Source organism: Carcharhinus amblyrhynchos, chromosome 4 (genome assembly GCF_965287045.1).
Source record: "Carcharhinus amblyrhynchos chromosome 4, sCarAmb.v2.hapA, whole genome shotgun sequence".
Lineage (NCBI taxonomy): Eukaryota > Metazoa > Chordata > Chondrichthyes > Carcharhiniformes > Carcharhinidae > Carcharhinus > Carcharhinus amblyrhynchos.
In genome coordinates this window covers 117,561,886-117,585,864 of record NC_137327.1, presented here as the reverse complement: position 1 = coordinate 117,585,864, position 23,979 = coordinate 117,561,886, and the positions used below count along the sequence as shown (strand labels likewise).

The window sequence follows — 23,979 nt, the reverse complement described above, 5'->3', positions numbered from 1 at the left end:
ATAATCTAGAAACTCAGCTAATGTCCTCAGGACCTGGGTTCAAATCCCACCATGGGAGATGATGGAATTTGAATTCAGTAAAAAAAATTAAGAATCTACTGCTGACCATGAATCCATTCTCAATTGTTGTAAAAATCCATCTGGTTCCCTAGTGTCCTTTAGGGAAGGAAATCTTTACCTGGTCTGACCTATATGTGACTCTAGAACCACAGCAATGTAGTTGATTCTCAGCTGCTCTCCAAGGATGATGAGGAATGGGCTATAAATGCTGGCCAGCCAGTGACACCCATGTCTGAAGAATGAATTAAAAAAAGGTAACCCTCACCTGAGCACCATTTCACAGGAGAGAATTGCAGATTTCCACCATCTTCTTTGTGACAAAAGGCCCCCTGAAACTCTGTCACTAGTTTAAAGGCAATCACCACTTGTTGTGGACTCCCCAGCTGAAGGAAATAATTTCCCTCTGTCTGCCCAATAAAATCCTTTTATCATCTTCAACAATGAATCAGATCACAACTTTAATCCTGTAGGTAGTTTAGTCAACATAACCTCTCATTATTTAAATGACTGTTCAGCTCTTAATTCCAAATTTTCCTGTATTTTATTTCAGATTTCCACTGGAAATTCTTCTTCCTGTTTCAGTAAATTGCTTATCAGGACAACAGATTTAATTACTCTGTGTTAAAATGCTGGTCCTCTGTGTTTAATGCTGGTCTCACTCATCTTCAGATTTAAAACATTCTGTGGCTTCGACCTACACAGCTTTGTAACCTTCTTCAGTCTCACAATCCTCCAAGGTCTTTGTGCTCCTCCATTCTGACCTGTAGCACCTCTCCAATTTTTAACTCTTTCACCACCGGTGGCTATGCCTTCAGCTGCCTAGGCCCTAAGCTTAGGAATTTCATCTTGGAACCTCTCCGCTTCACTGATCCTCTCTCTTCCATTAGGATATTGCTTAATAACGTTCCCTGTGACCAATCATTTGTTCATCTGTCCAAATCGCCCTTATGTGGCTTGGTGTCAAACTTTGTGTCGTGTCTCATGAACTTAATTGAGTTCTTTGAGGTAGTGATAAGAAAACTGACCAGGGCAGGGCAGTGGATGTTGTGTGCATGGACTTTACTAAAGCCTTTGATAAGGTTCCTCACAGCCGGTGCAGGCTGATGCAGAAGGTGAAGTCATAGGGACTCTGAGGTGAGCGTCTTATGGTGCATCGGTAAAAGTTGATGAGAGTCATAGTGGACATGCCAAATTTCTGAAGACTCCTGTGAAAATAGAGGCGTTGCTGGGCTTCCTTATCTACAGTGTTGGCACAGAGGGACTAGAACAGGTTGTTGGTGATCTGGATACCTAGAAATATGAACCTATCGATCATTTCCATTTCATCCCCATTCACTTCCTGAAGTCAATGACAATCTCCTTCATTTTGTTGACATTGAGGGAGAGATCATTTTTGCTGCACTAGTTTCCCTACCTCATTCCTGGGCTCTGCCTCATCATTGTTTGAGATCCGACCAACTACGGTGACATCATCAGCAAACTTGAAAATCAGATTGGAGGGGAATTTGGCTGCACAGTCATAGGTGTATAAGGAGTATAGTAGGGGGCTGAGAACACAGCCTTGTCGGGCACCGGTGTTGAGATTAATTGTGGAGGAGGTGTTGTTGTCTATCCTTACTGATTGTGGTCTGTAGACCAGGAAATCTGGGATCCAGTTGCAGAGGGAGGATCCGAGACCCAGGCCATGGAGTATGGAGATAAGATTTGTCACAGCAGCGCTGACACTTTGACCATTATCTTCAATCTGTGTCCTATTGGTTACCAACCTTCCTGTCTCTTGTCAATGTCCTAATGGTTGGTGAGTTAGAGGATGACAAACATGTCACGTTAATGATGGTGAGTGTAAAAGCATTGAAAACATAGGGATAGTTTAGGCAGAGATTTCATTTATTTGGCAAGAGCTGTCTGAATTTGAGAGTTTATATGAATTCAGATTAATCCAGCATCAAAAACTAATGATTGATAAATGCTTGTGAGTTTCAGATTAATATTGTTTTGTCCCAAACCACTAGACTGACACTTGCTAATAATTCCTGCAAGAAATCTGTATATGTTTGGTGTACATAACATTTGTTTTGAAAAGCTCCAACTTACTAAATCTCCCTATATAATTCCACTTCAATTATTATCGATTACATTTTTAATCCAGCTGTAATATCGTGAAACTCTTGTGTAAAAGCCGTATCTTCCCGAAACTGCACAACCATCTCCCCAGCTGACAATGCCTGTCAGAAACCAGGTGTCTTTGTATTTCGTGACGTGAGGGCCCCCACTATCCCCTTGACAGGCATCTTTACGTCCGTCTGAATTGCCAGCACAAAACATGTTTCCTGTGACGCTGTATTTACTGGAGTCTTTGCACACACTGCGTTCTACATAAGGGATGTCGATTTTCTGTAGCACATTCGCGGATGACCCCATATCGGCCAGACGTCCCCAGCCGCTAACAGTCCCGTAAGCTTCTTTCATCAGCACCTTCTCAGCGAAATGTTTCTCAGGGAGGCAAATGGGGATGACAAAGGTATTGAACTGGATTGGTGTTTTCAGCAGGATGAGCGCTATGTCGTGATCGTATCTGCTCCGACTGGCATTGTACTTTGGATACATCACCAATCTCTGCACTTCATGGCATTTTTCTGTGTGTTCGATTTCATTCACATTGTGTTCCCCTGTTGCACAGTATAAAGAGAAATGTTCAAAAAGTGCATTTGTGCAAGGAGATAAAGAGAGAGAGAATGAGAAAGTGAGAGCAAACAACTGGCCTGCATTTATATAGCATCTTTGTCAACTTTAGACCCAATCTATTTTACAGCCAATGAGGTAGAGTCACTGTTGAAAAGTGGAAAATAACGCAGCCAATTTGTGCACAGCAAGATCTCACAGTATGATGATAAGCAACTAATTTGTTCGAGGGGTGATTGAAGGATAAGTATTGGCCAGGAGTAACTCTGTGCAGTACAATGAAATAATGGCCATGGGATCTCATCCAAAAGACAGCATATCCAACTGTGCTGCTTCTCAGGCAGGTCCCTGTTGCCTATTCATTGAGACTTCCATTCCACACTTGCTCCAGTGTTCAAACTCAGCAAGGCAACATGACAGACCCAGAGATCAGCCTGCTTCAGCACCGAGGTTGCCCTCTGCAGTTTCATCAATGCTCAGTACACTGGAGGATGGGTGCATGGCCAGGCACAACCAATTGAGTGCAGTCATGCAGACCTGAATAGGGTGCAGCTGCACAGGGGCATCAATGCATCTCGAAGGCACCACTCTGTATTTCTATGGCATCCTAAAGATCAAGAAACCGACTTACCAACAACCACCTGAAAGTTCACCGGGGGATGGAAACAGTGTGCTGCTGTAATCACCCACTTCTCATTCAAGATGGTTGCACCACAGAATCCTTTCTTCTTTATGTCGTCCAGTAACATGGCCTTTAATAAGAAGCAGACAGATAATGTTCATTCCTACACTGGATACAGTGCAATAAGGATATTTGTCACCAAGAGCAGGGAGAGGTTACTCAATGAAACAGCGAGTTGTCTTACTCTACAATAGCATAATACTGCGGATGCTGGGAATCTGAACATAGAATCCCTACAGTGCAGAAGAGGCCATTCAGCCCATCAAGTCCACACCAACTCTCTGACAGAGTATCTTATCCAGGCCCTCTCCCCTATCCTGTCCCTGCAATTCTCACATTTCCCACGGCTAATTCATCTAACCTACACATCTTTGGACACTAAGTGGCAATTTTGCATGGCCAATCCACCTAACCTATACATGCTGGGACACTAATGGGCAATTTCCCATACCAATCCACCTAACCTGAGGCCTTATACGGGTGCCTCATGTTGGAGTTGCACTCATTTTCCCCTGTAGTTCAGCAACAACTGCCTCTATCAGTGGCACTGTTAGGCTGCAGAGCTACTGACTCTCTGGTTAGGAATTCTTTTTTCATTAAAAGGCCATACCTGCCAAGGGCACTGTCCCTTCAGACATTCTTCACCACCCACTATTCTGGTTTGATTAGCTGCTGTTAGCTGGATTTGGCTGTAGTTGTAGGCTCCTGTAGCATTCCTAAGAAAGGAAGCAGTGGTTACGTTGCTTCTTTGTGATGTGTCTGTGACATTATTTGGATAGGAACCGGTGCTGTTAGTTTCAGAGCTTGGCATTGAATTGGAGTTAAGTGATCGCACGTTGTAGATTGCTGCAATTTGCCCGCATGGATGTTCCACTGTCAAAAACAAAGACATATATAAGTATAAAAATAAATAAGAGTGGTGAATCTGTGAAATGCTTTGCCACAGAAGGCTGTGGAGACCAGGTCACTGAACATAAGAACATAAGAAATAGGAGCAGGAGTAGGCCATCTAGCCCTTCGAGTCTGCCCTGCCATTCAATAAGATCATGGCTGATCTGAAGTGGATCAGTTCCACTTTCCCGCCCTCTCCCCATAACCCTTAATCCCCTTGCCTGTCAAAAACCTATCTACCCGCGTCTTAAATATATTTAGCGAGGTAGCCTCCACCACTTCAACGGGCAGAGAATTCCAGAGATTCACCACCCTTTGAGTGAAGAAGTTCCTCCTCAACTTTGTTCTAAACTGCACCCCCACCGCCCCCTTATCTTGAGGCTGTGCCCTCTAGTCCTGCTGTCCTTTCTGAGCGGGAAGAACTTCTCCACCTCTACCCTATCCATCCCTTTCATCATCTTAAACGTCTCAATAAGATCCCCCCTCATCCTTCTAAACTCTAACGAGTACAAGCCCAGTCTATTCAGCCTCTTTTCATAGCTCAACCCCCTCAACTCTGGTATCAGCCTAGTGAACCTCCTCTGCACTCTCTCCAAGGCCAAAATATCCTTGCGCAAGTGCGGTGACCAAAACTGCACACAGTACTCCAGCTGCGGCCTCACCAGTGCCCTGTACAGTTGCAGCAAGACCTCCCTACTTTTATATTTAATCCCCCTCGCTATGAAGGCCAGCATCCCATTTGCCTTCCTGACCACCTGCTACACCTGTAGGCTGGGTTTTTGCGACTCATGCACAAGGACCCCCAGGTCCCTCTGCACCGTAGCATGCTGCAGTTTTTCGCCCTGTAAGTAGTAGTCCTTCCTACTATTATTCCTACCAAAGTGGATAACCTCACACTTGCCAACATTGTATTCCATCTGCCAGGTCCTCGCCCACTCGCTCAGCCTATCTAGATCCCTCTGCAGACTTTCTACACCCTCCGCACAATTTGCTGTTCCACTTATCTTTGTGTCATCAGCAAATTTCGACACCATACACTCGGCTCCCTCCTCCAGATCATCTATATAAATGGTAAATAGCTGAGGCCCCAGCACCGATCCCTGGGGCACTCCACTAGTCACCAACTTCCAATCCGAATAGTACCCATTGACCCCCACTCTCTGCCTCCTATTTGACAGCCAATCCCCTATCCATGCTAACACCTTACCCCCAACTCCATGCACCCTAACCTTCTGTAACAACCTTTTGTGCGGCACCTTATCAAACGCCTTCTGAAAATCGAGAAACACCACATCCACCGGTTCCCCTCCATCCACCGCACTAGACACATCCTCATAGAATTCCAATAAATTCGTCAGACACGACTTCCCCTTAACGAAACTGTGCTGCGTCTACTCTATCAAACAATTCTTCTCAAGATGCCTCGCTATTTCCTCTTTGATGACGGATTCAAGCATTTTTCCTACAACAGACGTTAAACTAACTGGCCTATAATTCCCTGCCTTTTGCCTGCTACCCTTTTTAAACAGCGGCGTAACATTAGCCATTTTCCAATCTTCCGGCACTTCCCCGGAATCCAGCGAGGTTTGGAAAACAATCACTAAGGCATCCACTATCACCTCCGCCATTTCCTTCAGAAACCTGGGATGCATTCCATCCGGTCCTGGGGACTTGTCCACCATCAGTCTCACTAGTCTGTTGAGCACTGCCTCTCTAGTAACAATGATCTCATTCAGGCCCTCCACTCCTACCATCTTTCCAACGTTAACACCCGGCAAACTATTCGCGTCCTCCTCCATGAAGACCGAAGCAAAAACTTATTCAACGCCTCAGCCATTTCCTCATCCCCCACCACTAAATCCCCCCTTTCATCCTCTAAGGGTCCAACATTCACCCTAGTCAGCCTCCTCCTTGAGTGTCTTTAAGACAGCGATAGAGATGTTCTTGATTAATAAGGAGATCAGGGGTTATGGAGAAAAGGCAGGAGAATGGGGATAAGACAAATATCAGCCATGATTGAATGGCATAGCAGACTTGATGGGTTGAGTGGCCTAATTCAGCTCCTTTTGCTTATGGTCGTATATGATTCCCTATTGTCTCTATAATAGTGTCTGCCTTTTAAACTTCATCAAAACAGAAGCAAAATAATGGTGATGTTGGAAGTCACCGCCAGTGGGGGTCTTAACTGTGCAAATTGACTGCCCATCTCAGTCAGCCCATCACCCATCCCATTCAGGGAATGTTTTCTGTGGGTGGGAATGCATCAGGGATACATTCACCATCTACTGGCCATGCCCTTTCAAACGTACCACCCCTGGCTAGACAAATCCAACTGACAGTGTCTGCAAGAGGATCAGTTGGAACAAATGGGGGAGATGTTTAGATTCCCTCTTGTTAGAGATGGTCATTGCTAGCACTCGTGTGGTGTGAATGTTATTTGCTACTTGTCAGTCTAAGCCTGAATATTGTCCAGGGCTTGCTGCATTTTAACATAAACTGACTCAGTATCTGAGGAGTTGCAAATGGTGCTGAACATTGTGCAATCATCAGCGAACATCCCCACTTCTGATTTTATGATGGAGGGGGATGAAACAGCTGAAGATGGTTGGGCCTTGGACATTACTCTGAGGGACTCCTGCAATGTTGGCCTTAAACTGAGATGATTGACCTACAACCATCACAAACATCTTCCTACGTGCCAGATTTGAATCCAACCAGTCGAGAGATTTCCCCTGATTCCCATTGACTCCAGTTTTGCAAGGGTTCCTTGATGTCACACTCAGTCGAATGTGGCCTTGATGTCAAGGGCAGTCACTCCCACCTCATCACTGGAGTTCAGCAAATAGACGAACATTCTGATAGATGAAGAGGGTGGGAGGAGGTTATTTTGAGACATAAAGCAGAATGGAGAGAAGGCTGAATGGCTTGTTTCTGCGCTGAGACTCAGTGAATCTCTATATGAAGTGGTGTGATATTGTAGATTTTACCTGCAGGGATACAGGAATGTAGATCGGCGTTGAGTTTGTAGGTCGGTGCACACACACACCTCACCCCTTTAACAGGATCGGTTTTGCAGAAATGATGACAGTTCCCATTATCCAAACTGCACAACTTTAATGGCTCTGTAAAATTACAAAGGCATTGTTATGATCCCCATGGGGAAACATTAAACTACAATAACCAACTACAATAACCAAATGTACTGAATGACCCCAAATGAAGAAATTACCAATGAAGGTTGCACTTCTTGTAACTTTTACTTTGAGACAATTCAGAACAAATGTAAGTTACAGAAAAGGCAAATGATACTTCAGATTAAAAAAAGGTGGATTTCACATTAAATAAAACAGAGATGTGTTGCAACAAGCACCCCCATCAGTTCCCACACAAATCTGGCGCCATGTAAATCTCACAGGCTCTCTAGCTTATGATGTGGAGATGCTGGTGTTGGACTTGGGTAGACAGGGTGAGAGATCACACAGCAGCAGGTTATAGTCCAACAGGATTATATGAATCACAAGCTTTTGGAGCACTGCTCCTTCCTCAGGTGAAGTGCAGAGAGGGTTGCAGGCACAGAATATAGGAGGAGTGACAATAGCCTGATACTAACAGGTAATCAAGAGTGTTAGCAGATAAGTACAAACAGTATAGTGCAGTATAGGCCAGCTGAATACCAAGTCTTTACAGGTAATCATGAGTGCTAATGGATTAGTGCAAGCAGTTAAGTATAACCAGTGTGTGTAAAGTATTGTTAAAGTATTAACAAGTAAATGGATGACCCAAGAACCAGTAATTTAAGATAGAAAGATAATTACAAATAATCAAAAAGTGAGATGGTGCTAAATACTATGCAAACTAATTCAGGCAGAGAGATCATCACCCATAATCAAGGTGTGCATGATATCAAAACAGGACAATTAGGAAGATTTTTCTCCCACAGAGCAGTATGGTGCAGTTACATGTAGCACAAAATGAACTCGAGATCCTGGTTAGGGCCATCCTCATCCGTTCATCTGTTGCGCATGGTCACACCAGCAAGACCATGCAGACATTACAACAACAGATCAACAGGCACTGTGCAATAATTGCCAAGTAGGACTGTTCCCTCCCAATTGGAGTCCAGCAGAGCGGTGATGCTGATTAACTGTCATGGGGAAGATTTGCATCAGCGCAGTCACTGTTTCCAGAAGGTGGACCTCAGTAAGACACCCTCCATGTTCAAGTGAAGGCAAGCATCCCGCAGAGGGGTGACACTGATTGGCTGTCACAGAGAAGATTTGCATCGATGCAGTCACTGCTTCCTAACAGTGGTTTGTGCAGAAGCTGTTGTCAAGGGAGAGTTAAACCTCAAATATTTCCTACCTCCTCCCCTAACATTAAAAAAGTCACTGCAAGACCACAGGCAAGGAAAAGGCGAGTTGAGATTCTGTTATTCTTTTAAGCTGTAAAATGGCAGTTAGGGTAGTGGTATGCTCCTCCTGCAAGCTGTGGGAAATAACAAAGCAATCTAAGTCCCTCTGACAACTTTGCCCGCAAGAACTGTATTCAGCTACAGCTCCTCACAGACCACATTATTCGGTTGGAGTGGCAGATGGACACACTGCGGAACATATGGGGGGCAGAGAGTGTAATAGATATTAGTTACAGGAGGCTGTCACAACACGTGTTCAGTCAGGTAGATAGGTGACTATGAGGAGAGGCAGGCAGGTAGTACAAGAGTCTTCTGTGGCTAAACCCCTTTCAAACAGGTATACCATTTTAGATACTGTTGAGTGGGATAACCTGTCATGGGAAGATACCAGCAGCAGCCATGCCTGTGGCACCACACCTGGTTCTGCTGTAGACCAGGGTTGGGCAAAGAGCAATCGAGCAGTAGTAATATGGACTCACTAGTTGGAGGCACAGACGAGCATTTCTGTGGCCACGGCCAAAACTCCAGGATGGTGTGTTGCCTCCCTGGTATCAGGGTCAAAGACGTCTCTGAGTGGTTGCAGGATATTCTTAAGGAGGAAGGTGAGCAGCCAGAGGTCATAGAATCAAGAATCATTGAATCATAGAAACCCTACTGTACAGAAAGAGGCCATTCGGCCCATCGAGTCTGCGCTGACCACAATCCCATCCAAGCCCTACCCCCATACTTACCCACTAATCCTTCTAACCTACACATCTCAGGACACTAAGGGCAATTTTTAGCACGGCCAATCAACATAACCCGCACATCTTTGGACTTGGGAGGAAATCGGAGCAGGTCTATTTCCGACTTGGAAATGGAAACCCACGCAGACACGAGGAGAATGTGCAAACTCCACACAGACAGTGACCCAAGCCGAGAATCTAACCCAGGTCCCTGGAGCTGTGAAGCAGCAGTACTAAACTTTGTGCTAACGTGCCGCCCCTGATTGTACATATTGGTACCAACGACATAGGTAGGAAAAGGATGAGGCCCTGAAGTGTGAATATAGAGAGGCAGAAGGCTTAAATGCAGAACCTCAAAGGCTGGATACTACTGGGGCCATGTGCTACTGAGAATAGGAATAGAAAGGAAAATGGATGCATGGTTTGAGAGCTAGTGCAGAGGGCAGGGATTTAGATTTATGAATCATTGGGATCTCTTCTGGGGAAGGGTTGACCTGTTAAAGGGGGATGGGTTACATCTGAACTGGAGGAGGACTAATATGCTAGCGGGGAGATTTGATAGAGCCAGCTGGGAGGGTTTAAACTAGTTTGGCAGGAGAGTGGGACCCAAAGCAGTAGGGAGACAGAGAGAAGATTGAGGGCAGCACAGAAGTTAAAGAAAGCATATTAAATAGTAAAGACACTGTTAGTAGTCCTGGTACAAAGCAGGTCACGCAACAGCAGGGCAGGGAGCAAGGGAAGTCCAGATCAATCTGCATTTATTTCAATGCAAGAGGCCTGATGAGCAAGGCAGATGAATTCAGGGCATGGATGGATACATGGGACTGTGATATTATAGCAATTGCTGAAATATTGCCAATGGAAGGACAGGACTGGCAGCTCAATGTTCCAGGGTACAGATGCTATAGAAAAGATATAACAGGAGGTAAGAGAGGAGGGGGTGTTGTGTTTTTGATTAGGGAGAAGGTCACAGCAGTACTGAGAGGGGATGCATCCGAGGATTTGCTCATCGAGTCTATATGGATAGAACTGAAAAATAAGAAAGGGGAGATTACTTTGATAGAATTGTATTATAGACCCCAAATAGTCAGCAGGAAATTGAGGAGCAAATATGGAAGGAAATTACAAATAGCCCTAAGAAAAATAAGGTGGTAATAGTAGGGGATTTTAACTTTCCCAACATTGACTAGGACAGCCATAGTGTTAGGGCATAATGGAGAGAAATTTGTTGAGTGATACAAATTTGTTGAGGGATAAAAAATTGTCTTGGTGACAGAAGACAGAAGGTGGTTGTGGAGGGTTGTTTTTCAAACAGGAGGCCTGTGACCAGCAGTGTACATGATGTGGAGACACCGGTGTTGGACTGGGGTAAACACAGTAAGCAGTCTCACAACACCAGGTTAAAGTTCAACAAGTTTATTTGATAGTCAACCCACAAGCTTTCAGGGTTTGCCCCTTCGTCAGGTGAGTGGAGAGTTCTGGTCTCAAACAGAGCATATAAAGGCGCACACTAATCAGTATTCTGTAAACTATGCTGTTATATGCCCTGTCTGAGATCAGAACTCTCCACTCAACTGACAAAGGGGCAAACCCAAAAATTTGTGGGTTTACTATCAAATAAACTTGTTGGACTTTAACCTGGTGTTGTGAGACTTCTTACCAGCAGTGTGTCTCAGGGACTGGTGCTGGGTCCACTGTTATTTGTCATTTATATTAATGATTTGGGTGAGAATTTAGGAGACATGGTTAGGAGTTTGCAGATGAGACCAAGATTAGTGGCATAGTGGATAGTGAAGAACATTATCTAGGATTGCAATGGTATCTTGATCAGTTGGGCTAGTGGGCTGACAAATGGCAAATGGAGTTTAATTTAGATAAATGTGACATGATACACTTTGGTAGATTGAAACAGGATAGGACTTACTCAGTTAATGGTAGGGTGTTGAGGAGAGTTATAGAAAAAGAGATTTAGGGGTACAAATTTATAGCTCATTGAAAGTGGAATCACAGGTGGACAGAGTGGTGAAGAAGGCATTTGGCATACTTGATTTCATTGGTCAGAAGATTGAATGAGGAGTTGGGACACCTTGTTGAAGTTGTACAAGACAGTTTTTTTATTCATTCGTGGGACACGAGTATCGCTGGCTGGGCCAGCATTTATTGCCCATCCCTAATTGCCCTTGGAGGGTAATTGAGAGTCAACCACATTGCTGTGGCTCTGGAGTCACGTACAGGCCAGACCGGGTAAGGATGGCAGATTTCCTTCCCTAAAGGACATTAATGAACCAGATGAATTTTTCTGACAATTGACAACGGCTTCACAATTCTTAATCTTAATCTTAAGAATTAAGATTCTTAATTCCAGATTTTTTTTATTGAATTTGAATTCCACCATCTGCTGTGGTGGGATTCGAACCTGGAGTCCCCAGAACATCAGCTGAGTTTCTAGATTAATAATTTTGTGATAATACCACTAGGCCATTGTCTCCCTAAAACATTGGCGAGACCACACTTGAAATACTGTGTACAGTTCTGGTCACCCTATTATAGAAAGGATATTATTGAACCAGAAAGAGTGTAGAAAAGATTTACTAGGATGCTACCGGGATTTGATGATTTGAGTTGTAAGGAGAGGTTGGACAGACTGGGACTTTTTTTGCTGGACCGCAGGAGGCTTAGAGGTGATCTTATGGAGGTCCATAAAATAATGAGGGGCTGAGATCAGGTAGATAGATAGTCAATATCTTTTCTCAAAGGTAGTGGAGTCTAAAACTAGATGGCATAGGTTTAAGTTGAGAGGAGAGAAATATGAAAGAGTCCAGAGGAGAAATTTTTTCCCACAGAGGGTTGAATGTTTCTGGAACAAACTGCCAGAGGTAATAATAGAGGCGGGTCCAATTTTGTCTTTTAAAAAGCAGTTAGATGGTTACGTGGACAAGATGGGTATTGAGGAATATGGGCCAAATGGAGGCAACTGGGTCTAGCTTAGTGGTAAAAAAGGGTGATAGGGACAAGTCGAGCTGAAGGGCCTGTTTCCATGCTGTAAACTTCTATGCTCTATGACTCTGTATGACTGCAGACCCAGAGCAACGTGGTTGATTCTCAACTGCCCTCAGGGATGGGCAATAAATGCTGGCCAGCCAATGACGCCATGTCCCCTGAATGAAACAAAAGCAACCATTTCTTTGGCATGAGGCCAACCAATGGAGATTTCCTCCCACCTCCCCGTCCACTCCGATTTCAATTTTACGGTGTCTCCTTGATGCAACACTTGGACAAATTTACTTTGATGTCAAATGTAGTCATTGTCAAATGAGATTGTTTCCACATCACAATAATGACTACACTTCAAAAAGTATACCATTGTCTGTGAAGTGATTTGATATATTCTAAGGCTGAGGAAGGTGCTACAGAAATGCAAATGCTTCTCTTCCACCAGTACTGCATAAAGCAAATGTGTCGGTACGTCCACTCAGGAAATTACCCTCCTTGTTTTCTTACCTATTTCACAGTTTTTCCCTTGAAAACCTGGTCGGCACCAACAGGCATAGGAACCAATCCCATCCTTACATTCGCTTTCATTCTGGCATGGATTAGAGTCGCATTGATTACCATCTGAAAATGAATCATCTTAGCTTTAATATTAATCCAGATCTCCAGCTCCGAGACAGCACTGAAGCAAAAACAATGAGATTGATTATGGGTGGAATTTTCCCATCCCGCCTGCCTCAGGAATTGTCACAGACAGGGGAACAAACTATGCAAAGGTCTGTTGGCCTCTGGTGGGATTTTCTGGTTTTGGGGTGAGAACAATCCCGTCCTCTATATCCATCTAAACTCAAGGAACCATGTTTACCTTGAACAGTTGGTTACATCAGAATATTTTAAACCAATGACCTCACTGTAAATGACCTTGCCAGCGACGTCCACATTCCATGAACGGGTAGTTTGTTTTAAGCTGCAGGGCCTGAATTTTGCATTTGTTGGACGTGCACGGTGGACAGGATCAGACACAATGCATTGTCTGCTTCTGTCTCAGACGGACAGAAAACGTGCCCAGACATCGGCAAAACCAGTGGGGGCAGGCACAGGTTACAAGAGGTCCCTGAGTCAGATTGCAGATGGCACTGAAGGTGGCACAGGGAATTCTCCAGAAACCGTGGCAAACCAGGAGAGAGGGCAATGCAGGAGGGGACTCGGCTCCCTGATTTTCTGCACTCTCTCATGGAGGCAGTGAGTGCTGGGTGGGTCGTGTGCTGCAGGGTGGCAAGAGGAGGTCACCCCATCAAACCAAGTAGAGGTCACCTGCAATGTCACAGGGTATGATGTAATACATGACAAATAGATACAGTGCCGGGAAAGGTTTGATTATATTCTGCACTCAGCAAAGGGGAGTGCTGAGTGTGGAAAGATAGGGAAGGGTGGCAGTCCTTAGCAGGAGTGTCAGAATCAGAGGAACAGAAGACACATCTGCCTGTGTGTGCTAAGGCTGGGAGATAAGATCAGGAACACTGGGTTCATCCAAGGATGGGGTGGGTGTTGGGGGGGGGCAGGATATGCTGTTACAGATGGAGGGCTGGGTAATTAGTGGACATTTGTACTGATAGGAGGAGAAGTCACAATAACGACAAGCACTCAGCAACTAGTGGTGGGGTGGCCTGTAATTCTGACAAGATTGAGGTGGACATTCTGGAGCTGAAGTGTGAGTGTGGAGGAAGGTCCTCAGGTCGCGGAGAGGCAAATGTCTTGGAGTCTAGATACGAGAGTCCAGTGGGCAGGAGCGGGACAGGCAGAGAGTGAGGAGAATGTGGGGTCATCTCATCCCTCAGAGGAGTTCTGACAATCTGTCCCCGGTGATTCAGCAATCACAAAGTCAGTCTGGCATATTTGGCTGTCTAGTGTGGGCGTTGACTGTGTAATCGATGATAACATTGAACAGTTCTTTCACTCTGTCAGATGAACCATCATCCAGAGGCAGCCAGGACCTCTCCCGGACCCTGCATTAACACCAGAGGAGCTGCTGATGGATTCATTCATGTCACACCCTCTCCCCGCACTAATTAACGGCGCAGATACCGGCACATTGGTGGACAATAATACATTGGATTAGTTGATTTTGCAATAACACATCAGCATCTCCACATCTTAGTTGGTAGTGCACAGTGATGAGGGCACATCACACTGGCACGAGAAGTAGGTGGAGGCAGATAATGCCCAGGGTACATGCCCGACATCTTTTTGTTTTATTTATGCTGTTCTGATTTTACACAATCCAGAACTGTTGTGTGAAATTCAGACCCAGGAAACAACTCGCTGCATAAAGCAATCTTTCCTCAAGCTGCCTCAGGGCTTTTCCAATTACCACAAATCAGTTTCCTCAGGTTATCAAACCACCTCCACCAGAAACAGTTCTCCTCATTTACTCGATAACAACCATTCTCCACTTAAAATATATCCTTACAGATTTATTGAAACTAAAGTATAAAGAAAATGTTAGCCCATGTTTTGACTGAAGTAATAGTGTAATCTGGAAACTCATTCCCAATTCTGGAAGAAATTGAAGCTTTAATTGTATTTATCAATGTTTAAGAATGATGAATCAATATTTAATATATTATTCAGAGCAGGAGAAAATAGACATTTGTTGACTTTTTTATTTTTCCGATGAACACTTTGCACTTTACTTTCTCAAAGGTTAACATTAAAAATTTATTATACAATTCTTACCTGTATATTCACTCCAAAATTCAATCTAGAAAAAGAAAATAAAGTGATTATTGCATGGATATATATTTCAGATTGAGAAATAACTCTGATACTGAGGTGTACTTTCTGGAAATTATTAGAGTATTTAAAACTGTGCATTCTGACCAGGACAATACCTCTGATAAACATATATTCTTTCAACACTTTCTAGAATAATTTGCATCTTCAACATGACCAAACACTTTGCAAAGAGAGACCTGCCAATGAACAGGATCTTTGAGCAGAGTTATTGAAGATGATGAAAACATGATGAAGAGTCAAGTTTAACAGGACTTCTGAGTGGTAGAGAGGTATAGCAAAGAGTAAGGGCTTACAAAAAAAGTTCCAGAGTGCAGCGAAAGTGCTGGTGAAGCAGAGAAAAGATGGGGTGAGCGGGAGGAGATGGTGGGGACAGAGATGTATAGCAATCGTGGATTGGATGGGCGGAAGGTGGTGGGTGGTGCCTGGCTGTAGGAAGGAGGTAGCCATGGGAACATAGAGGGATATGGTCTGACTATACTGTGCCTTTAAGAAATGTATTTGTGTCATGTTTCTTGTGCAGGATTTCTTTTCAGAGTCAGTTCTATTATCAGTACCATTTTATCAATAACTGGCAGCCTAAAGTTAAAGTTAGAATTAAAGTTTACTTATTAGCCACAAATAGGCTTACATTCACACTGTAATGAAGTTACTGTGAAAATCCCCCAGTCACCACACTCCAGCGCCTGCTTGGGTACACTGAGAGAGAATTTAGCATGGTCAATGTACCTAACCTATACATCTTCGGACTGTGAGAGGAAGCCAGAGCACCTGAAGGAAACCCAAGCGGACACAGGAAGAACATGCAAACTTCACACAGTGACCCACATTGGGAATTGCACCCGGAGCCCTGGCACTGTAAGGCAGCAGTGCTAACCACTGTGCCACCATGCCATCTATATGTTGATGCCGCAGAAGCATAATTAGTCCTAACTGGCAGAAGTTTTAATCTGGATTAATGTAGATTTGTTACTTTAGTATTTTCCTCTGTGGTTGCTGTTTGGAATTGTTAGACAAAGGTGCCTCTCTTTCTCCCTCTGAAGATTGGACTTGCCAGAAGTTCTGCTATTTGAAGACAACTTTTTTCTCTGGAGGCTGCTGTATGGGAGTAAGAACTGAAGTGTCTTTCTATATCTCTGTCTAGAGGGGTTAAAATGCTAGAAACCTAGCATCCACATGATCATATTTGCCTTTGTGCGAATTGAGTCTGAAGAAGGACTTACACCTGTGGGAATATTGCTTAAATTGGAATTGTAGAGATAGATAGCTAGATAGTTAAGAATTATATTTTGTTGTATTTAAGTATTTCAATTGGTAAAAGTTATGCAAATTCTTTTTGTTATATTTTAACCCTGTTCTTAAATATAGTTTGTTTTAATACAAGTTTCCTAGTGGGTCTATAGAATTACACCTAAAGTGAAACACCTTATACTCAGACTAATCAAATAACATTGGGGTCTAGGCTAACTTCATATTATATCTTGGGGTTTCTGGTCTGAGCCCTAATAATAGACAGAACAGGAGATTTTGAAGGAATACATGACAACGTTCCCAACCACAGCCTCCATCCCAATACCCTCTGTCATTAGGAATAAATCGGAGTGGTGCCATATCTCTTGATCAACTTTAACAATAATATTTAGTATACTGGATTAACTCTACAAAGTTCACTGCTATTTGTTTACATTAGTCTCAGTTTGGTGAAACTTACTGTGCGATCCTTGTTTTCAAATATTTCCCGTGCTTCTTCAAAGGAACATCTTTCCTCGAAACATTCCCTCTCCAAGTTACCCGCTTTGAGTTCCTCAAAAACACCATTTGCACGTTTCTGCCTCTTTAAGATGTTGCTCGCTTTTTCATTTTGGAGAAAAACTGAAATGAATTGAAAATGAAAGTTAAACTGAATACTGACTCTACTGCGAGTGTGTGTCAGGATCTTAAAGCCCTACTCATCTTTCTACATACTGAAGGGGGAAGGTGGGATGAGGATGTTGAATTTGATGGATTAGCTGTGATCAAAATGAATGGCAGACTAGGCATGAAAGGCTGAATGGCCAGAGAGGGACCTGCTTATTCTGACCCCCGCTTTCTGTCAAGCACCCAATCCACAGATCCCTGAGGCAGCAGTTCAGAGAGATATGGGATACTTGAATTTATTAACTGAAGCATAGAATGTAAGAGCAGAGAGGTTATGATGGAGTTGCATAAAACACTGGTTGGACTATGCTACAGCACTCTGTGCATTTCTGGTCACCATACTATAGGATGGATGTGATTGCACTGAGAGAGTGTGGAGGAGATTCACCAGGATGTTATCTGGGCTGGAGGATTTCAGCGATGAAGAGAGGCTGGATAGGCTCAGGTTGTTTTCTTTGAAGCAGAGGCAGCTGAGAGGGGATGTGATTGAAGTGAACAAAATTATGAGGGGCGTAGATAGAGTGGATAGGGAAAATCTTTTCCCCTGACTTGAGGGATCAAAAATAAGGAGGCAGAGATTTAAGGTAAGGGTCAAGGGAATTAGAGGGGGATAGAGAAAAATATTTTCACCCAGAGGGTGATGAGAATTTGGAACACACAGCCTGAAAGGTGGTCGTGGTAGGAATGCTCACAACATTTAAGAAGCATTTAGATGACCACCTGAAACCCCATAGCATGCACATTTATGGACCAAGTGCTGGAAAGTGGGGTTAGAATAGATAGGTGTGCAATGGCTGGTATAGACACCAAGGGCTGCAGGGCCTTTTTTCTGTGCTGTATTACTCTATGACACAATGGCAATTATGGATGGGCAGTAAATGCGAACCTAGTTAGCAACATCCACATCCCATGAAGGAATAAAAAGAATCAAAGATATCCATTGAAATACCTGGATTTGATTTGATTTACTATTGTCACATTTATTAGTATACAGTGAAAAGTATTGTTTCTTACGGGCTATACAGACAAAGCATACCGTTCATAGAAAAGGAAAAGAGAGAGTGTAGAATGTAGTGTTACAGTCATAGCCAGGATGTAGAGAAAGATCAACTTAATACAAGGTGGATCCATTCAAGAATCTGATGGCAACAGGGAAGAAGCTGTTCTTGAGTCGGTTGGTACTTGACCTCAGACTTTTGTAACTTCTTCCCTCTGGAAGAAGGTAGAAGATAGAATTTCTGGGGTGCGTGCAGCCCTTAATTGCGCTGGCTGCTTTTCTGAGGCAGCAGGGAGTGCAGACAGAGTCAATGGATGGGTGAATGGAAGGTTGACTATAATTCTCCAGAGGTACTGAATGTTAGTTGAATGGTGTATTTAGCAAGGTCATGGCTGGTTCTCCAAGTGTGGATTAGGTACAGTTAGTGTCGTTATTAATGACACTGGAACATATGTTCAAATTCATGTTGAGAGTTTGTGTTCAAATCAATAAATGTGAAAATGAAACCATTGGACGGGAGTTTGCAGCCAGACTCGCTCCAATGCTGGAAAATCCCACCCAAGGTCAATAGACCTTTGCATGGGCTGTGTCCCACCCACAACAATTCCCGTGGTGGGTGGGATGGGAAAATTCTGCCCAATGTGCCAATAAAAATGGTCATGAGGCTGTCAAATTATTGTTAAACTTGTTAGTGATTCACTGGCATCCTTTAGAAAAGGGAATTGGCAATCCTTCCCTGGTCTTGGCCTATACGTGACTCCTGTTTAACAACATGACTCCAAACATTCCTCTCCCAGTCACCTACTTTGTCACATCAAACTACGTAAAAAGTCTGACAACACTAGGTCTAAGTCCAACCGATTTATTTGATAGTAAACTCACTAGCTTTCGAGGTTACCCTCTTCGTCAGGTGAATGGAGAGTTCTGGCCTCAGACAGAGCATATAAAGCATAGACAGTTTACAGGTTACTGATTAGAATGCAAATCTTTACACCTAACCTGCTGTTCAAGTCCTAACGTGGCCGACAATGTGAGTGGAAGGAGCACTGATCACAGGTTAAAGAGATGTGTATTGTCTCCAGACAGTACAGTGAGTGAGGTTTTGCAAACCCAGGCAAGTCACAGGGGTTACAGATAGTGCGACATGAACCCAAGATCCCTGTTGAGACCATCCTCATGTGTGCGGAACTTGGCTATCAGTCTCTGCTCAGCGACTCTGCGCTGTCGTGTGCCGTGAAGGCCGCCAAAGCTGTCTGTGCTTTATATGCTCTGTCTGAGGCCAGAACTCTCCATTCACCTGACGAAGAGGGTAACCTCGAAAGCTAGTGAGTTTACTATCAAATAAATCGGTTGGACTTAAACCTGGTGTTGTCAGACTTTTTACTGTGTTTACCCCAGTCCAACGCTGGCATATCCACATCATCGCATCAAACTACGACAGGCAAAAAAATGTCAGCTTTGCCAATGCCACCATCACCTACAGCTCACAAATGATCCAATTCCCAAAAATCCCAAAAAGTGGCTTCCAAACCCTCTAGCAGTCCATTCAATTGAATCACAAAATGTCAGGCTTCAGCTTCACCTGCATATTGTGGTCGAGATCCCTGACAGGGGCAGGACAAGAAGGAAGAAACAGTTTTGAAAAACGTTGGTTAGAATGGAAAAACAGCAACTTCGCTCATGAGGTTAAAAAAAAAATCAATCTTGAAAATCCCTGAAGGCTTTGGGGTTTTTCTGCTAAATTGCAGTTCCTCAGAAAAAGTTAAAGTGAAATTTACCTACCTTCACAGTTACTGAATTTCCCAAGGAAACTGATCATTAATAACAGATAAATTTCTGCCATTATCCCCTGTATGAAAAGAGAAATTTAATGCATGAACACAAACAGACAAACTGTTCAATGATTAGCCACAGAGTCCATCAACTTTATTTACTGCCCAGCTCACACACTGACCAAGGGCAAATCCAAATCTCTCGATAGCTGCAGCCAAAGCCTGTCACAGGAGCTCACAAGATCAAAACACAGCCTGAATATCAGGATTCTATATGTTCATATGTTCACGCTTTGAAACCCACCAAAGACATTTGTTTTGAGTGAGAATTTTGCATTATATGGGAAACAATAAAAACAAAGCAAATTTATGACCTCATCGTGCCCGATTTTGGGTGAATTAGGTTGTAAAACCGCGAGGGGGCTGACTGGTAGGAATGACACCCATTCCTATCTTACCAAAAGGTGCGATCTGGAAGTCACCCAAAATGTGGGTGAATAACTCTCCCATTTTCTCACCCGTCCTGGACTTAAAATGGTTTGGTAAGATCACCCCCAAACTCTCTGTTTATAAAATGAGTGCAAGCAGCTCAGATTTATCCTAATCTTTATTAACTAAAACACAAACGTTTGTGTTTTGTCTTCACATCAGTTACCCTGCCACTGATCCATTTCTTTTTATGTTAATAACAATATTTAGAAATTAATTCCATGGGGTAAATTTTCCAGTTCTGCCCACTGTGGGAATTGTCTTCACTGGGTCAGAAAATTTGGTGGATCATTTAAGAGCCCGTTGACCTCAGGCAGGGATTCCGGTCTCGGGGCTGGTGCTGGGACACCTGTGGCAAGAGTGCAATGTGGGTGGGACAGGAAGATTTACCCTATCTAGTTTAATAGAGATGTTCAAAATGTTATGGGCGATGCTCATGAAAATCAGGAGAATCTGTTACCATGGAAAGAGGGTTAATAATCAAAGATATATACGCATCAATTTGAAGACGTGAACTTGATGTTTGAGTCAGCCACTCAGTTTTTCAAGCATGCTGCACCACTCAATAAGATCTGACCATAACATTTAACCTATTCCCAATAACTTATTATCTCCTGTTTATCAAGAATCTACCTACTTCTGCCTTGAATACATTCCAAATCTCTGCTTCCAACACCTTCTGAAGGAGTTCCAAAGACCCATGATCCTCTGGGAGAAAACATTTCTTCTCTGTCGTAAATGGGCAACCCCTTATTTTTAAACAGTGACCCCGAGTTCTCGATTCTCCAACAAGAGGAAACATCCTCTCCACATCCACCCTGTCAATGGCTGGGAAGGCGGGATTTTTTGATTCCACCACTGTCAACAGGATTTACCGTTGAATGCACTCATTACCACTGCGAAACCCATGGTGGGGGTGCACCGTCGGCGGGACTGGAAGATCCCACCTGCGTGAATGGCCCTAAAGTTCTGGCCCTGGTCTTACTTGTGCCCTGTACAGCTGAAGCATAACCTCTCTACTTTTATTATCAATCTTTCTCACAATAAACAATAACATTCTGTTAGCTTTCCTACTTGCTGTACCTGTATTTTCAGCTTTTGTGATTCATGCACAAGGACACCCAGATCCCTCAGGAACTTTTGCACTCTCTCACCATTTCAACAATAATCTAATTTATTTTTCCTGCTAAAGTGGATGATTTCATGTTTTCCACAATGTATTCCGTTTGCCAAATCCTTGCCCACTTGCTTAACCTAATGATATTCCTTTGCCTCCTTATGTCCCCTTCACAACTCACTCAACTGGTGATGCCCCTTGAGCTGTCAACGAGTGAGATCTCTGTGGATGTGCAATGGGCATGTGCGTGGCTTATCCTGATGGAACAGAGGAAAGTGCAACACTGGATGACTGAGCTCTTCCGCAGGGTGTTGTTATTGACAACCGCTGCCATCACTGCTCCCCCCGACACCACCCCTCCATACTGGATTTGCTACTTACCTGCAGTCTCTACAGGAAGACATGTGAAAACTTGGGGTGGATTTCTTCGCAGCCATCACCCTCGAACACCCCTTGCCTCCCCGCACCAAGGCAACCTGTGAAATGTGGTGGGTCTGTGCTGGGGTGGCTCCTTTGGTTGGAGTGCTGAGGTGATATTAGGGTGGGTGAATCAGAGGCCACCCTGCCAGCAATGCAGTGTGGAGCACATAGCAGAAAGATTCTTGCACTGAATGGCACACAATACAACAGGAAACATCACCATTACCATCAATGGGTTTAATGCCACTTTGCTCGCCCATCGTTGGCCTTTGCTGATATTCAGAAAAATTTGACCCTCAGTAAATTTTGGAAAATTAAAACCAATTCATCAACCATCTTACTAGCCATGTCCATCTTTTAAGACAGTAAAAAGTCTGACAACACCAGGTTTCAGTCCAACCGATTTATTTGATAGTAAATTCACTAGCTTTCGGGTTAGCCCCTTCATCAGGTGAATGGAGAGTTCTGGCCTCAGACAGAGCATATAAAGCACAGACAGTTTACAGATTACTGATTAGAATGCGAATCTTCATACCTAACCTGCTGTTCAAGTCTTAAAGTGGCTAACAATGTGTGTGGAAGGAGCACTGATCACAGGTTAAAGAGATGTGTATTGTCTCCAGACAGTACAGTGAGTGAGGTTTTGCAAACCCAGGCAAGTCACGGGGGTTACAGATAGTGCAACATCAACCCAAGATCCCTGTTGAGACCATCCTCATGTGTGCAGAACTTGGCTATCAACAGGGTCTCAACAGGGATCTTGGGTTGATGTTGCACTATCTGTAACCCCCGTGACTTGCCTGGGTTTGCAAAACCTCACTCACTGTACTGTCTGGAGACAATACACATCTCTTTAACCTGTGATCAGTGCTCCTTCCACGCACATTGTTAGCCACTTTAAGTCTTGAACAGCAGGTTAGGTGTAAAGATTCGCATTCTAATCAGTAATCTGTAAACTGTCTGTGCTTTATATGCTCTGTCTGAGGCCAGAACTCTCCATTCACCTGACGAAGGGGCTAACCCGAAAGCTAGTGAATTTACTATCAAATAAACCTGGTGTTGTCAGACTTTTTACTGTGTTTACCCCAGTCCAACGCCAGCATATCCACATCATCTTTTAAGACCCTAGGGTGAAGTCTGTCCATTTCCTGATTTCTGTGATGTTACTTGCGAGTTCGAGACCGAAACCTGCTGTAAAATACCTGTTTAATTCATCTGCCGTTTCTTTATTTTCCATTATTAATTCACAAGAATTTCTAAATGTTCCTGCACTCACTTTGTCAACTTTTCTTTTTTAAGTCTCTGTGAAAACTCTTATCTGCTTTACATTTCTAGCTCATTTTCTCTTCTACTCTAATTTTCCCTCCTTATTAATCTTGATCATATATCATAGAATCCTGATAGTGCAGAAGGAGGCCATTTGGCCCATCAAGCCTGCACCAACCACAATCCCACCCAGGTCCTATTGCTGTAACCCCACATATTTACCCTGCTAATTTCCCTGACACCAGGATTAATTCAGCATGGCCAAGCAACCTATACCCTACATTTTTGGAATGTGGGAGGAAACTGGAACACCCAGAGGAAACACACGCAGGCAGAGGGAGAATGTGCAAACTCCACACAGACCTGAAGCCGGAACTGAACTTGGTCCCTGGAGTTGTGAGGCAGCAATGCCAACCACTGTGTCACAATGCTGCCCCTTTTTTGTCATTCTTTTCTGTCTTTATCTCTTTGTTATACTCTGTCCTATTGTGTCGTCGCAATTGTGGGGCCTGTACAGGAGTGACTTCTTGTCATTTCTCATCTCAACCCAAACTGCTCCCACATCCTGCTTTCCTGAACGTTAGTTCTCTCTCTCCAATGGACCAGTAGCATCATTAATTAACAGAGACACTCTTCCACATTTCCGAGCTCCCTGTCCTTGCAGATTCAAAATAAACACCAAAAGAATCAGGGAGGGAGAGGAGAAGAGTTATTGTTGTGATCTGGAATATTCTGCCTGAAGAGGCACTGGAAGCAAATTTGAGAG

At 43.7% G+C, this 23,979-nt stretch overlaps 1 protein-coding gene across 1 annotated transcript; it reads right to left on the bottom strand.

The window, feature by feature from the left end:
- Positions 1 to 2,178: 2,178 nt before the first annotated feature.
- Positions 2,179 to 19,980, bottom strand: f9a (coagulation factor IXa). The gene is made up of 8 exons (XM_080188027.1): positions 19,932 to 19,980; positions 16,947 to 17,107; positions 15,179 to 15,203; positions 12,953 to 13,066; positions 7,303 to 7,437; positions 4,035 to 4,297; positions 3,374 to 3,494; positions 2,179 to 2,729 (listed from the first exon to the last, which is right to left on the bottom strand). The coding sequence occupies exons 1-8, from the start codon at positions 19,966 to 19,968 to the stop codon at positions 2,179 to 2,181; spliced, it is 1,407 nt and encodes a 468-aa protein (XP_080044153.1). The 5' UTR covers positions 19,969 to 19,980.
- Between the last annotated feature and the right edge of the window lie 3,999 nt (positions 19,981 to 23,979).

Coding starts and splice junctions, on each gene's coding strand:
- f9a (XM_080188027.1), bottom strand. CDS start 19,968: ATGATCAGTTTCCTTGGGAAATTCAGTAACTGTGAAG. Junction 15,204..16,946: donor TTGAAAACAAGGATCGCACA/GTAAGTTTCACC, acceptor TTCTTTTTCTAG/ATTGAATTTTGGAGTGAATA. Junction 7,438..12,952: donor AGGGAAAAACTGTGAAATAG/GTAAGAAAACAA, acceptor GTAATTTTACAG/AGCCATTAAAGTTGTGCAGT.